The 17,075-nt window shown below is 42.3% G+C and overlaps 1 protein-coding gene across 1 annotated transcript in view; it reads left to right on the forward strand.

Annotated features, from left to right (window-relative positions):
* Positions 1 to 17,075, forward strand: part of GRIK1 (glutamate ionotropic receptor kainate type subunit 1) — a 257,589-nt gene that overhangs the window by 127,128 nt on the left and 113,386 nt on the right. Inside the window, exon 2 of the mRNA XM_025201340.1 lies at positions 16,536 to 16,703. Coding sequence (XP_025057125.1) covers positions 16,536 to 16,703 — 168 coding nt within the window. The remainder of the gene's footprint in view (positions 1 to 16,535; positions 16,704 to 17,075) is intronic.

The following is a 17,075-nucleotide window of genomic DNA, read 5'->3' on the forward strand; positions in this document are numbered from 1 at the left end:
TGTACACAGTCCATAATAATCTATAAGGAAAACTCTTTTGGAGCCTGCAAGCTGATAACTTGTTGGTGTTCACCAGCAGAGAAACCAAAAATAATAATTTCCTTATAATAAATGTCACTATAATCAAAGGAATTATTATGATGGATTTTGGAGGAAAGAGGAATAAAAAAGGTACAAGAAGGTAAGAGTTACTCTTTCCACCCGCACCATTACCTTCTTTTGAAAAGGATTTATTACCTGAAAAAAATCTGTGAGCTGAGCTTATCTATGTCTTTCCAGGGAAAGTTCAGATTTTGTCAGCTTTAATAAAATCCTTACATTCTCAGTGCTTTACAGACAGAGGTAATGTTGTTTAGTGGATACTCAAGCATTTTTTTTTACAGTTTTTCAAAGAGGAAACTGTCATATTTGTTCAACAACCAAAATTTTTAACGAACAAATATTTCAGAGCAAAATGTAGGTAAGCCTTGTGAAATCTGCCTTTACTCTAACAACATAATAAAGAGTCGGGTCCTGAAAAAGGTCATAGCTGAGGTCAGAGTTTTGTACTTCATTTTTAATTTCCATTGAACAAAGAATTTTAGGACTGTTTTCTACCTCTAGTTACATCCTCATGCGTGCCCTCATTCTAACAAAATATATACTTTAATTCTTCTGAGAGCCTTCTGCAATGCCAAGAAAAACTGCACTAGCTGCACATATAGTATTGATTACCTCTTTTCTGGAATGTATAAGGTCTTTAATGGCCATATAGTAATTGTAAAGACATGCCCAGTTTGCAAAGTTATGGGTCCTATTGCAAGCAGGCAGCTCCGCTAAGAAATAGTGCCCAAAATCCACAACTTAAAATTTCTATCACCATTTTCCACAAGGGGACTCCAGCCTTTTTGACTGAGGTAGTTAGTTACTTGGATGAAATGATATTCAATGAATAATTACATATGTTCAAGTGCTCAGTACCAGCAAAAAAATCTTGCTATATTCTTTAATCAATCATTCTCCATTTTGAGGCCAGTCCACTAGAAATAATTAGCATAATGTTCAACTTCATTGGTTCAGGATGAAAGCCTTTAATCTTTTTGCTTTATATTCTTTCTTCCTTCTTACTTAATTGTGTACAGTTCTTCCCCCTTTATGTGTATTAACCATTTTGTTAATTTAATACAGTGGCTCTCAACCTCCTTAGGCATTAGGCATCCCTTGGAAGATGCCAATTCTTAATTTTCACTCATGTTTTGCTTAGAGAAAAATAAGAGAGAGAAATTACTCTGTTACAAAGAACTTGGGTAAACCACAACAGGTCTGAATGTTTTTAACCCTGTGAATTCCTATTTGAAATCACTGGGCTTTTCTTGTGAATCCTGTTTGTAAACCTAATAGCGCTAACTTTCCATGACACCCTGTACACCCTTGAAAGGCTCTCCAGTTCTGATCCTGCTTCCTGGTTCAGAATCACTGTTTTAACACCTCATTTTTCATATGATTCTTCTCTTATTTCTTTCTTCCACCTCTCCTTTTCCCCTTTTGTCTCTCATAAGGGAACTGTGGTCCACTACAAGCTTAGTAATTAATGTGTCAAGTCCTATCCATCCACCTCAAATGGAAATCCTCCTACTAAGATATGCATATAAAAAAGATATTGTGCTTTTAAATATGCACTATTGCTTTGAAATATTTAAAAGAGAAACCAGCAGGTTGTTTATTCTTCAAACTAGCAAATGAACTAGAGTAAAATGCTTATAAGTCTGGAGGGAGAGATCCCCTACATTCTCTGAGGCGGATCCAAAATCCTTTTGAAAAAATCAGAGGAGAGATACCCATGTATTTCAGTAGACTTTGGGTCATAATGTTGTCCTTGACAAAAAAAGGCTATGAGGCAATAATGGAAAAACAGCATGCACATCCAGATGAGCATGGATGTGCGGTGTGTGGTGCCACAGACCCGTTTGCAGCACCACACACTGCACATGCTGGCATTCCTTGCACTGCTACTTTGCAGCACGGGGGTTGGGGGGGTTCACCCCAGGAGATCCAGGGACAAGTAGCAGTTGCTGGCCCCAGCCTCCCTTCCATGTGGGAACATGTGTATCCCCGGGACAAGTAGCAGCAGCACACCTTGTCCCTAGGGAACAACCATGCCAGAGCGAGCATGGCATGGGTGTTCCCCGGGCACAAGGTGTGTCCCTGCTACTTGTTCCTGGGGAAACACATGTTCCAGCTCAGCCCCATGGTATTGTTAGAGGCAAAAATACCGTCTCCCCCTGGTACCACCCCCACCCCCCCACCTCCACACACACAGAGTCAGTTTAATTGGAAGAATAATCAAAATGACTGAAAGATTTAGAACACACAACACATGAGGAAAGGCTGAAAGAACTTGGTAGGGGGTGAGGGAGAATAGGAAATAAGGCAGAAATTAAAATATTTAAAAGTCTAAATTTATATTGTGTAAGTTTATATATTTAAGAGTATAAGTTTCAATTCGCTCTCTTTCTATGCTTCCAGCCAAACACCGATTTAACACTTCTAAAATGATCCTTTAACTTGTGGTAAGCACTGCCATTTCAGTATCAGAGATGAGTAAATCAGGTCAGCTAACCTTTAAAACAAAGTTCATTACTTAGAAATTCTAGAACATGTATCATATCAGCTGAGCCTTTGGGAAATACCTCCAAACTTGCAGGCTTAATTCAAATAGATCCCAGTGGAAAAGGTGAATATTTGTATCTTAATAAGTATGACTTTTTTTTTTTTATAAAATGCCCTGTTCAGTGTGCTTTCCAAAGGATGAAAGTCTACCTGAGAGCTGTACCTTGCTAGCATGCAGAGATTTATAAAAAGCTGAGACTTGACTCTCAAAGAGAATATTTTGGATGAAAAGGTATTTCACCATTTACATACCAAGATGACTTTCTCCTTCTGCATTCTTTAGTTCAATCTGTAAATAGCTCTTATTCACTGCGGGCTATTTCCAGACCTGGTTTAAGTGGTTGCAGCTCCTTCGTAGTCAAAGGAGTTGCACCTGTTTGCACTAGGTCTGAATTTTAAATACGATTTCTACCAATGTTCCAATACGGGGTAATTAAACACTAACCATGTTGCATGAAAATAGCACAAGGGCTGAGTCCCTATGAGAGCAAGCTCCAAATCAAGCCAATTCTGTAAGCTATCAAAACAGCACAAGTACTTATCCTGCATTCATTTAAAGTTAATGGCAAAGCCCCCATAGACTTTAGGGATGCGGAAGCAAGCTTTACATGCACACCCAAATATGGCCCTCAGTTTGTAGTCCTGAAAATACACGCATTGTCAACTTGAGTATTTATTTACTAGTAGAGCTCAACTACAACAGTGTGAAACCTGATGGGCTTGAATTTACAGAGGGTTCAGTGATCCTTCTTACAAAGGATCCAATCCTTGCCACTTGGTGGATTTGACATTTAGTTACAAACCATGATGCCCTGCCAAGCCTCAGGTCATGAATCTGAACAAAGTAAGATTCTATAATGAATCTAAAAAGTAGGAAGAACTTAAACACATTATTCCATTTTGTTGTAAACATTTTGCACAACTTTTGATGTGGGAAGTGTCAGGAAAATAAACACAGGGAAGAAGGGAGAGTCACAAAAAGTAGCCTGAATTGGCAAGAAGCATAGCACATTTTGACCTGTATCTTCGAAGTCCATCATTTTTTTGTTACAGCTTTGAATTGTTTGAACGGGGCTTATGTGGAAATGGACAAAGGTTTGCAGGGTTTTCTGAACAACCCAAAACAGGAGAAGAGGGCCAAGATATGGAGAGTTGCAAAAACAGAGAGTTTCAAGTATGATGGGCTGTCCAGAACAAGGCTTGAACACAAAGATAAACAATGAATGGAGAACCACGTCAAGCACCTTTGACAGAATGAAGTTGGGAGGAAGAGAACTGAAGGAATGGTAAGGCAGGAGTCAAATTTGGCAGGGCCTGGAAGGGGAAGTCAATGAACCTGAAGTAGATGTGGAAGGGGTCACTGGCTATTTCTGTTGAAGGGGCTCTGTGCTGCATGTTTGCAGCTCCTGCATTCCCATGGAGGAAGCCCCACGCTGGACTCCACGGGGAAGCAGGAGCAGAGCTCCCTCCACTCCTAGAATCATAGGATCATTGGGTCCAGTCCCCCTGCATGAGCAGGTCAGACAACCCCAGCCAGGTGACCGTCCAGGCTTCTCTTGAAGACCTCTAGTGTAGATGATTGCACCACCTCTGGGGGGAGCTTGTTCCATAGTCTGGACACTAGTTGTAAAGAAGTTTTTCCTAATGTTCAGCCTGAAACTATCTTCCAGGAGTTTGTGGTCATTGTTACTAGTTTTCCCCCAGGGTGCCCTGGTGAACAGGTGTTCACTGAGCCCCTCTCAGCCTTCTTTTCTTTAGGCTGAAGAGTCCAAGATCCCTCAGCCTCTCCTCATATGGCTTGCCATGCAAGTCCCTGATCATGCGGGTGGCCCTTCTCTAGACCCTCTGGAGCTTTAGCACATCCTTGTTGAAGGGCGGTGCCCAGAACTGGACGCAATACTCTAGCTGCAGCCACACCAGTGTTGAGTAAAGTGGGAGAACCACTTCTTTGGATTTACTGGAGATGCATTGATTGATGCATGCCAGAGTTTTATTGGCCCTAGTGGCTACTGTGTTGTATCGCCGGATCATATTCATGCCGGGGTCTATTGTTACCCCCAGATTCCTTCATTTGTAGTGCTGGTCAGGTTAGCGGTGCCCAGCCTTTAGGTGTGCTGGGGGTTCTTCCTTCCCAGATGCAGCACTTTGCATTTCTCTACGTTGAACCTCATCTGGTCCTGTTCTGCCCAACGTGCCATCCTGTCTAGGTCTGCTTGTATCTGCAGCCTATCTGTGGGTGTGTCTGCACAACCCCATATCTGGGCATCATCCACAAACTTGGCCAATGGGCTTTTCACCTCCTCACCCAGGTTGTTGATGAAGATATTGAACAGCACTGGGCCAAGTACCTACCCCTGGGGTACTCCACTGCCCACATCTCACCAGGATGACACTGATCGATTCTCTGTGTCTTATCCTGCAACCAGTTTCACACCCACTTGATGGTCCTGCAGTTGAGCCCGATATCTTCCAGTTTTCTGATCAGTACCTCATAGGATACCAGGTCAAAGGCTTTCTGGAAGTGGAGGTATATGATGTCAACAGCTTTTCTCTCATCCAGGTGACGAGTCACCTGATCATAGAAAGAAATGAGGTTGGTCAGACAAGACCTACTCACGACGAAGCCATGCTGGCTGTCATTCAGTATCATGCCTTCTGCAAGTTTGTCACATATAGCCTCTTCGATGAATGTTTCTAGGATTTTCCCTGGAATAGAAGTTAAGCTAATTGGCCTGCAGTTTCCCAGGTCTTCACACTTCCCCTTCTTGAAGATGGGCACAACACTGGCCCTCTTCCAGTCCTCTGGGATTTCTCCAGAGGCCCATGATTTTTGAAAGACCTTTGCCAGGGGCTCTGCAATTACTTTGGTCAACTCTTGCAGCACTCTTGAGGGGAGTTCATCTGGCCCTGCTGATTTATGTGTGTCTAATTTCTTTAACTGATTGTACACCAGTTCCATGGCAATGGTGGGAACAGTGTCAATCCCTCTCTGCTCGTTCTGTGCCCTACCTGGCATGTTGTTCCCCTTGGTCTTGTGAAAGACTGAGGCAAAGTAGTCATTTAGGAATTCCATTTTTTCCTGAGTCGTAGTGACCAGATATCCTGAGGGATTGAGCAGCAGCCCCACACTCCCATTAGTTTCCTTTTTACTCCCTGTGTAGCTAAAGAAGGACTTCTTGTTGTCCTTGATTCCTGTAGCTAGTTTTAGTTCAGTTTCTGCCTTAGCTTGCCTAATCTGGTTTCTACAAATGTGGGTCATTGTCAAGTAGTCTTTCTTAGAGGCTGTCCCAAGCTTCCATTGTTTGTATGCCTCTTTCTTTTTCTGTAGGAGGGCTGCAACTTCCCTGCTTAGCCAAGAGGGTTTTTTGACCCTTTTGCTACTTTTTCTCCATAATAGATTTTTTCTGAGCTTTAAGGATTGTATCCATAAGGAACGACCATTCTTCTCGTGCTCCCTTTACTTATGGTCCTTGGCGTCTCAGGGCATTCTCTACTAGTGACCGGAGCTTATTAAAATTTGCATTTTTTATGTCTAAACTTTGAGCTTGGTATCTGTTTTGTCAGCCTTGCAACAGACCGTGAACGTAATGATTTCATGGTCACTGTCACCTAGGCATCCCTCTACGTTTAAGTTGGTCACCAGGTCACCAGGTCAAGAACTGCATTGCCTCTAATTGGCCTGTACACCTCCTGAGTCAAAAAAAGTTCTTCAGTGCTGGTCAGGAAGGATCGTGATTGATCCAAGCTGGTTGAGCACTCCTCCCAGTAGATGTCTGGGTAGTTGGCAGAGTGTGGGGGAGTGCGAGGCAGAGTGCAGGGACCTGCACAGCAGGGAATGGGGGAGGCAGCAGGCTCCAATGTGGGGTTCCCCCCTCTGTGAGTGTTGGAGTTGCAGGCATGTGGCATGGAGCCCCAGTGATAGAGCAGGCTCTGCTCCCTCCCCCTGTGCAGTGCTGGTCAAAGCCATGCCCCACCAGGTGCCTGCACTTGGCATGAGTGCTGTGACCTCCCCCACCTGTTGCTGCTGCCAGGCAGTGGGGGCTGCATGCCATGGGGGAAATGTGTGAGGGGTCCCTACACCCCCCACCCTTCTGTCCACACCCTGCCCAGCTGAGCTCCACACTCCTATCACCCCTCTAGGTGCAGGCTCCACACTGCTGCTGCTTCCGCACAGCTGCAACTACACCCCTCCACCAGCCCCACCACTTCCCTACCTGCTGCCCCAAGTGAGTAGGTTTTGGCTGCAGCAGGAGCCACACCCAGAAGCTGCCTGGCTGGGCAGAGCCCTTCTGCCCAAGAGGGAGGGAGTGAGGGCCAGTTGGTTATGTTGTGGGGTTGTACACACAGGTGTCTCACTCCCACCCTTGTGGGTAGAAGGGCTGGGTGGGATGCAATTGGTTGGGGGGTGCTGTGGGACAGATGAAAGTGTCTGGTGGGCCAGATCTGGCCCGCAGGCCGTATTTTGCCCACCCCTGATCCAGCTCCTAGCACTCCCCTTCCATAAAATGGGGGTGGTAATACTTTCCCACTTCAAAGGAACTGTCACACGACTAGGACTGTGAATATACAAAGCACCAGACTGTTTCAAAAGGGATGAGGTGGGGGTGCAAACACTTAGGAGAACTCATCAGTTGAACTGGTATAACCATTTTGTCTGGATCCTCCTATATAAATCCAGTATAGTAAAACTAAACCACTGTAATCTTTAATCTGTTTCACTCAGGTTTAAGTTATGAGATGTAGCTTCCACCAAATGGCACAGAAAACAGACAAACTAGTTACAGCAAACCAGCTGTAAAACAGGGGTTTGGGTAGCACAGGTACTCAGACTAATGGCTCAGATTCAACAAATCTGTCAGTTCTACTAAATACCTTGTCACACAAAGACATGACAAAGGAAAGCACAACTGTAAGAAATATAAAGCTCTTGCTTTTAGACCAACTAAAAATTAGCAAAAAAAAAAAATCTCTCTCTTTGCGAGCTTTCAGGAAGCCTTCTTCAGGCTGAGGAGAAATCAAAGATTGTAAAAAAAGGGTTTTAGCGGTTTGTATTTCTTTTTGTCTCAGACCAACACGGCTATCAAACAGATCCCAGAAAAACTCTAAAGCACTTCAAATCTCTTACTCTTACTTAAATTAGCAGAGATGTACTCTCTTATACCGATTCTAAATCTGGCTTGGTACGTGTTAAAGATGATTATTATTTCTTAGGCTAGGAACAGACATTGCATTTGTCTGTGGGTTTGTCCCAAAACTAAAATACCCTGGGACTGGTGTGTACACACATCACCCTTCTGATCAGGGTTTTGTGAACATGTGAATGCACTGCCAGTTTTCTACCATTGATTCAATGATGTAATCCCAGGATAGCTATCCAGATGTACTTAGTGATATCACACAATAAACTGTTAGTACTTCTTATCCTGTGAACCTTTATAGGATTTATTCTGAGACATTGGACATGGATGTCTGAATGATTATACTTTGTCCTGGGATAAAATCATTTCTCTCTGCAGCACTGGAAGCCATGGCAATTAACATTGACACCACTGCCCTGCTGCTAAATTTCCAAACCTATGGGGAGTGCCGTAACTGGTTGATGTGACCCTGCATGCCAAATTGTGCTGACACCCAGGGTTTGCGTGCAGCTGGGACCTGCGTGTGGGGTCAGACCCAACATGCAGCCCCAGAGCCATGCTTCAGGGTTGGAATCATCACGTAGCCTAGGAGGTGGCACAAGGCCAGACTCAGTGCACCAATCTGGACCCAGAATGTGACCTTGGAGTTAATGCACCAAGTTGGTCTGTGGGCCTCCTCCACTTCACCAGGCTGGGAGCAGGTGGAGCTCCCTACCTACTGCTACTGGGCTTCTGCAAGGAACATATATTTTTTCCCCTTCACCATGCCTCTTTAAAAAAGATACATATTATATATGGGGGTGAGAAAATATAGAAGGCTGCTGTACAGAGCAAGGTTATCATCTGTTCTCAGGTCCACCTGGGATAGAATAAGGAGTCATGCACCTAAACTGAAGAAAGGGTGACATAGGTTAGACATTAGGAACATTTTTTCTAACAATAAGGGTAGATAAGCATTACAATAGATTGCTTTGGATAGTTGTGGAATCTTTATTATTGGAGGTTCTTAAGAAGATGTTAGACAAATATTTGTCAGAAGTGTTTAGGTATAGCGGATCTAGCCTTAGTGTGGGAAGATAAATAGGATAGACGCTCCAGGTCCCTAGACCTCTATTTTCTATGATTTTGATAAGTGGAACACAGCTTTTAAAAACATTTCTGAAAGTTAAATCGTCACTTGAAAGTGTCAGATGGATCCCTTGTTGAACTATAAGATAGGAGAGAAGCGATTGCAAAAGTCCAGACATGCCAGCTTTGTCTTATATGTATACTTTAGATCTATGAGCAAATACCTGATTGCCCCATCTTGCCTATTCAAATTGTCTTGTGTCAAAGAAGTTGGAACAAAGTGGGGTTTTTTACAATATAGCGGTTAGTTCACTACAAACCAGACAGATCAATAACAGCCATTTATCAACTCAATAACTTTTAGTTGTTACTGATTAGGGCTAGATTTGCAATCAGCAATACAAAACAAGCATAGTCCCATCTCCAGTCTCTCAGACACTCTACTTTCTTAGACTGAAATATTTGTAGAGCACTTGCGGGCATAGAACTTGATCTAAAGAAGGGGTAAGGGGAGCGGTTTTCCCCAAATCTGTCTTAGCCCATGATTAGCTCACTAGATAGAGACAGATTTATTTGCTGAGAGACTTTTGCATCTAAAAACATAAGTGCTTGTGGCAGGGCACTGTTGGTGCCTGCCACTTTAGGGGTTAGGCCAGGGCGAGGGCAGGTGCCTGATGAGGGCAGCCATTGAATGCTCAGCTCTCTGTGCTGGAAGGGTCAGTTTGTGACCAGTCATAAGGGAAGAAACATCTCCCTGATGAGCTCTGCTGCTCTAGGTATAGTGGATCTAGCCTTGGAGGTAAGGGCAGGAGCTTATGGGGATGGTTTGGAGGCTTCTGGTCCTCGGCATGACTTGAAACTGCACCCTTCCGGGAATGGGTAGCTTGATGGGGCTGTTTGTGGCAGGACAGCCCCCAAGGAATGCCAGGCCAGTAACCATCCCAGTGAAAGGTGGGTCGGGCTGCCTTAATAACTGCATCCACCACAACCAGGTGCATAACTCTGTAGTAGGGCCCGAGAAGGTGGACCCATATAAGAGAGTGTGGGCTAGTTGCTCAGAAGCCTGACTTGAGGGTCCCCTCGACTGGTCAATGCTGGGGCCAAGACCAGAAGGGTCAAAAGGGCTGGGGGCCCACCACAAGAGATGCCCGGGGACCTGGGGTTCTGACTGGCCCTTGAAGTGAGGCCAGGTTCTGTGTAGGCAAACATTCTGGAGGAGGGGCACACCCAAAAGGGAGAAGAGTGCAGTGAGGAAAGGGGCAGCCTCCTGCCTGGGTGATATCTTAATCATTTTCCATCAAGGCATGGCAGGAGAGAGAGGCAGGTGGTTAGCCCAGAAATAGGTGGGCAGGCCAACTTCTAATTGGACACAGGAAGGCCCCCTGTTACAGTTCCATACTGGGTCAGAACACTGGTCCCTTTAATCCGGTATCCTGTCTCTGACAGCAGCAGAAGTATGTGCTATGCATCTTACTTCTAGAGTAATCAATTCCCTATTTAATACCTCTCTGACATTCAAGGTAAAGATTCAGCCCACATGAAGATCTAACCCATGACCTTGGCCTTGGCCTTCAGAGGACCATGCCCAAACCATCTGAGCTACATGGCACAGCTTTCAGGTTGCTTACCCCAGTGTTCTTTAATATTTTTGACATTTCATTTTTTACTCCAAGGGAGAAGAGGGACTGATACCCTGTGTCTTGTTCATCACTTCAGTTTATATTCAGTTACTCCTCCTCTTTGAATAGCTTAGACTTTTCACTGCCACCAGAGCTCCTGTTGGCAAACAGACATCAGTTTCTTCCTCCCTACTGCTGACAAGTGAATATTTCATATACCCAGTAATAAAAGTATTTCTTGAACTCTATGACACATCAGCTCATGATGTGAATGATTAAAAGACATTGTTTCCTACATCTATCTAAGGAATAAATATAATTTTAGAGACGTAGGACAAAATGCTAGACCCCACGTCATTTGCTTTATGCAGTTCTGGCAGTACGGAGCTGATAAAGAGCTGTCAGTTCAGGGCATTTGGGATCCCTCCTTATAAGGGGATCAAGTAGTGCCAGCCTTGGATGTCATCTGCTTTCTTGTAGTCCAAGCATGACAGCACATGTAGAGAAGAACAACAATAGTGTCCAAGAAGCTCATGAGATAGCTCCAAGGGGAATGCTGCAATGCTTTTGTTTTAGTGCAGCCCTTGAGTTACAACAGCTCATCTTCTGGTTAGGCTGAGGATTAGAGGAAGAAAGGTTGCTTTGATCTCGCTCACTGGAGTTTAACTGGGGAGCTTTCAAACAATTTACATTCATATGCATTGACTTCAAACTTCCCACCCTTTTGAAAATCAGCAGTTATATTCATTTTTGCTGTTAACTGCTTAATTTCAAGAGTATCATTTATATCCTTACTTATTTTTTTCACCTTTTACAATGTTCTGGTTAATCCGTGTTGTACAGTTAATATTTAAATGTAACAACTGATACTAAACTGGCTCTTCATCATAATCTTCTCTTTCTCTTTTCACTTGAACCTTACAAAAATGGGATTTTAAATTATCACCTACATATGGGAAGAAGTGAATAACCTGCCAAGTTTATAAATTCACAGAAGTTTAGGGCTGGAAGGGACCTTAGGAGATTATCAGAATCTCTCCCTGAACAAAATAAACACAATTGTTTCTTCAGGAATAAACAGAAATCAACTGTATAAATATCAAGATTTTTTTTCAATATCACTTTTAAAGGTAGACTAATAAAAGCTTAGTCAAATAGAAAAAGGGTTATATTCAGATCACTAAATGAAAAATAAATATCACCCTAGTCACTAGTGATCAAAGTGGTCTAAAAAGGATCCCACGTTTGTACCATTACTCTCACTGAGTAGCATCTTACCCAACAAATAATCATATCATTTTTATGGTTTAATACAAGTGTAGACAAAGTACATGTCAAGATGATTGAGGGCATCTTGTTCCTGCTCAAAAAAAGGAACACCCCCCCCACAAAAAACCATTCCAGTCAGAGTTGCTAGATTGCCTTGATAAGATTAGATCTATGAGTTAAGACCGGTTCCCAGGTGAAAAAAAGTGTCCGGTTTGTAATGGCTATGCATATTCAGTTAGCTTAATTCAACATCCTCGTCCTTATATAAGTACACCACACACACACACTCATTGATGGCATGTCCACTTCTAATACTTGAAGGGATTCAGAGATTGATAAATGTACAAATAAAAGCATCTCATATGCAATGCCAACAATTTTTTAGTAGTATAATGTAAAAATGTAGTGTACATAAAGACATACCTAAAATATGTAATTGAAATATTATATACTAGATTGGATTTGCTTTTTATTCTTTTTTTTTTTTTATTTTTAAGTAGAAGATACTTCACAGACAACTTTCTTTAGTTTTTGCCCACTATATCATACTGCAGTTCTGAGATTTTCATCCATGTTCTTAGAATGTGATATTTTTCCATTGCCAAGTCAGTCTCTAGTTTCTTGGACATTTTATAGAAGGCCAAAACAATGCTATGTAAAAGCAAGCATAAGTGACTACTGTAGTACTTATAAGCCAGCAAGGGCCAACCTTTCTGGCAGGCATGCCACAAGTTAGCTTCACACCCTTCCCAATCCCTTCTCCTAGCTACTTCTCATCTTTCTGCTCCCTGTCCAGTCTGCTGCTTTGCTTTCTGCTCCCTGTCTTATACGCCACTGCGGTGCTCGTCCTCTCCTCAATTTGTTGTGTGCCTCCCACAAATGCTGCACTTCCCATGTATGGCATCTGTGCTGCAGGTTGGTCACCCCTCCTATAAACTATTAGGAGTAATTTCTCTTTTCAGGTAAAATATTTGAAAAAAAAAATAAAAAAAAAATACATGGTTTAAGCTATAGACTTTACCATAAACTTGTTTCAGATTCTCTCTGTACAGATCCAATGTAGCAACAAGAGCTGGGTAAATAGAGATGTCCTATTCCAGCACAAAAGCAAATCCTGTAGTAAGAATACTTGCAAAAAAGTGTTCTGCAAGTGACAGGGTCATAACAATGGGGATAAGGGCAATGAAAATATTTGTATAGCATCTCTCCTGTGTTCCTCTGCATCTGGGCCTAGAAGGTACTGACATTTGTTGTTGTGCCCTTGGGGTAAAAAGCAACTCAAGGATGAGTAAAGAATTCCTGCAAACTAAAGTTACGGAAGTATAGGATAATATTCAGCAAGCAAGATGGAGAATTATTTTTTGTGTTGATTTAAAAGAAACCACAATAAAAAGGCACTAATAAAGAAGGCATACTAGCTATAGAGATTATGTCATTATGTTGCCATGGAATAAACTCTGTTCAGGAACAGGTTCAGAGACAAAAACAATATATTTATAGTGGGGCTATTACTATGGTTACCTAACACTACTCATTATAAGGCTTCCTTTTCAGTTGCTTCTATATTGCAACTTGTATATAAACCTGTGCTACATAAACAGGGCAACGTAAGAGGCAATGCGGCTGGACTGGTTTGTTCACAGAATTACTGGGGAGTTAGCTAAACAGTTTTCACGTGTTTCTTGCTCATCTAGAGGAAATATGGTTTCACTAAACTACAAAACTTTTGGGGAAAAGATTAGCACTACCACTGCAGTCAACCAGTTGTACCAGCCTAACATGAGACCAACAAAATGGTATTATGATCCTTAGGAGAAGGATTTTCAATAGGCGAGAGGAAGGTGGGTAAATCATTTAAAAGGGATAGGTAAACTAGTCAGTAATTTTTTTATTGTGAAAAAGATTCTAAGATTTGAAATAACTGTGCATTTGTAACGTAAACCTGCAGTTCATGGAGCAAGTAAGAGAATTGCTTAAAATATGATAAGGTATTATTACATGTTAATAAGTGAAAGTTAAGATAATGTTGCATATTCAAAAAGAGTAGCTATAGCAATAGATTATATTGCCATCTTGCTTTTGATAGCTTTTAGTGTTTTTACTGTTGAGTTAAGATTCAAAGCAGGTCTTAATTCCACTCTGTGTTTCCATTTCCTGATTGTCAGCTAACGACTGCACTATTCCTATATTGGTGACATCAAAATTGCAAGAGATTGCAGTACATTAGCAGAATACATTTGGAGGATCAGAAAATATAAAGCAATATCTGGGGCTTGAATTTCACATGGCAAAATAGGAAAACATGTAACAGAGAATTCTCTAGCGACTTGCACTAAATGAGTAAATTATACTTGCAAAATCAAGTACTGAAGCTGGAGATTGCTGTATAGAGGAGCTGCTTTTTAAAAATTATCTGTGTTTATTATGCATTCATCATATCCCATGACTCCCAGAAAGCCTGAATATGTTGTTGGCATAATAAAGTCTCTGGAGGTTAGTGAGAGAAGATGGCCCATATAAGGAAGACAGTTTATTTGAAACACACCAGCCTTTTCGCATTTCTCCAGTACATGCCCTTGGTTTTCAGAAGGCTCATCAGGTCTTCAGAAACTGGACCATTTACAGACCCTTTTCTGGAAATCTCTCCTCAAGTTTACAGGAAACACCACTGTCTAGCATCTGTCTAGAAATCAGAAGCAGGAAAAAAAAAATCATCGAATAGAATTAGAAATAAACTCAAGAAGTGATAGTCACTCAAGTGGAAAAACATGCATGCACAGCAACCTCACTATGCTATCTATGGGTACATACAGATGTTCAAGGAAATTAAGGGGAAACTAGATCATATGAAAAATGGCCACCCAATCTAACTTAGGGTGAAGACAGAAGTGCATCTCCCTGCTGTAACTGAGAATGCTTTGCAGGAAGTGTTTTGAGTTACAATGATCCCCAAAACCAAAGAGAAGTTCACCGTCAGTTCCAGTCTGCCTGATTTCTTTCTGCTTTCCCCTCCCCTCCCCACTCCCTTTTAAGCAGGGATCCCTCATCCCCTCTGCCTTACACAGACACCTCAGCATTAGCTAGCAGACCACATGCTGGCTACAGTCTGTGCTGTGGCAGACAGTAGTGTCTGCTTAGGGCTTTTTAGAGCTAATCAAAGCTCAGCTGGTAATGTCCCTTTTTTTCTTGTTTGTTTAAGAAGAGATTGAACTAATGAGAGAGGCTGTTTGTTTTCTGATGGGGTGATAAGTGCTGATAAGTGTTCTGATATCAAGGAAGGGGGGAAACCCCTCCCTAATCCTGCCAGGGCCTAGCCAGCTCCCCTCAGCTCAGGCCTGTGAGAGGGAAGGGAGGGCTGCTCTAGCATCTCCCCACCCCCCTGGGCTTCTAGCCTAAACCACTGCAGGCATGTGCCTGCATTTCTGGGATGTCTTTACACTTACAAAGTGATTCAGCCTAGCTACGTTAGACTAACCTGCAAAGACTGAATCAATTCAGGCTCAGGGATTTTGAACGTCTGTCCCTAACCAAAATGGCTGACCTGATCCAAGTTAAGTGTACCTCCAAGGTAGTCTATTTTAGATCAGGTCCAAAGAGACCAATCTAACTGAACTTCTATACAGTTTCCAGTGCAGCCCCAGGGCTTGGAAAGCCCAGCTACTGGCCCTAGACCTGGGGCTGTGCTTTCCCTATCTGCTCTCCTGGCACCAGGCTATTTTTAGGCCCTCTTAGCCCCTCACTGACAGGCAGGCACCCCCCACCATGGACTAGCCAGTACCCTATCCTGCAAGCTGCCCCTGAGGAAGTAAGTCAGGGTCAGGGGGAAGGGGCGGAAAGGATAGAGGTTGAGGAGGGGGTTGGAGAGCTAAGTATAGCCCCTGTTCAAGGGGGGGGAACCCCCCCTCCCCTTTTCCCCAAAGCTTTTAAACCAACACAGCTAAAACCAATATCCCTGAAAAAAAATGGAAGATATCGTAATTAGCCATTTCACAGCTGAACAAGATAGAAACAAAATTCAGCATCCTCCTGCATTCAGACACCACTGGGTAACAAGCTTGATTCTGCCTAGTGCATATGCCTCCTTTGCATACTCACAAAGCAACCTTTTTTAAAATGGACTGTTATACCCAGGGGAAACATACCACCTTAACTCCTCTGTGCAAGATGAAGTTTCATTTCTATCTGGGAGAACTTTTACAGTCTTTGAATTCTCCTTTGCCTGAGGAAAGACATTTGGGCCCAAAAAACTTGCAAAGAGAGAATTTTTTGTTGCTACTGTTCAGATGGTTTAGTAAAAGATATCACCTATACCACAGGAGTTTTGTTTGCCTGTGCTTTTAGACTGACACTGCTAAAACCAATATCCAAAGAAATGGTACAAATATGAACCATGCCACATAAGGGGTGCCAAAGATGACTGAGTTCTAAGAGCAAAAAATTCACAAGTGGCTAGGAATACTTAGGAGTCTACATCCGGTGCACTTTGAAGTGGGAATATTCCTGATATAAAAGGAATCTTAAGCTGTGAAAAGTAGTACATATGCAGCATCTTTCATAAAGATTAGTTCAGCCGGTGCACAGAATATTGGATTTATTGCACAGAGTAGTGACATGAGGGATAAAACTTATGACCTGTTTTCATTTATCATAGACTCATGGACTGAAGGTTGAACTTTTTTTCTATGAATACTCTTTTCTTTTTTGCTCAGAATTTGCTTTTCTTCTCCTTTTAAATGTATAGTGATGAGCAAAGATATGAATAACGCTTCCCATTTATCTTTTGTTTCTACAGGAGGAATATTTGAAACTGTGGAAAATGAACCTGTTAATGTTGAAGAACTGGCTTTTAAGTTTGCAGTCACCAACATTAATAGAAACAGAACATTGATGCCTAATACCACATTAACCTATGACATCCAGCGAATTAACCTATTTGACAGCTTTGAAGCCTCAAGAAGAGGTAATTATTTTAATATTTTAATCACTTTCAGCTTTATGTATATTCTGTGTAGCTTTCCCCTTTTGCTACTTCTCAGATATCTATATACAGAAAATAGTAAGAAAATTTGCCTGTAGAATTCTTTTGAATTAGGAATGAAGTTGGAAGAGACTTAATCATATATAGTCTCTGGCGAGATATCTATATGCTAAGAAGCCAAGATGGAAAGTGACAAGCCCAACCTAATTTTGGGCCAAAAAAATCACCATTTTAAAAGAAAGTGAAAACAGACCAGTGGGGAACAGTGAAACATCCTGCTCATAATTAAACCCCCACACAAATACCCATAATTCACACTAACTGAACTCTAAGGTACTATAAGGCACATGGACC

Source organism: Alligator sinensis, unplaced genomic scaffold, assembly GCF_000455745.1.
Source record: "Alligator sinensis unplaced genomic scaffold, ASM45574v1 scaffold373_1, whole genome shotgun sequence".
In the NCBI taxonomy this organism is placed as follows: Eukaryota; Metazoa; Chordata; order Crocodylia; family Alligatoridae; genus Alligator; species Alligator sinensis.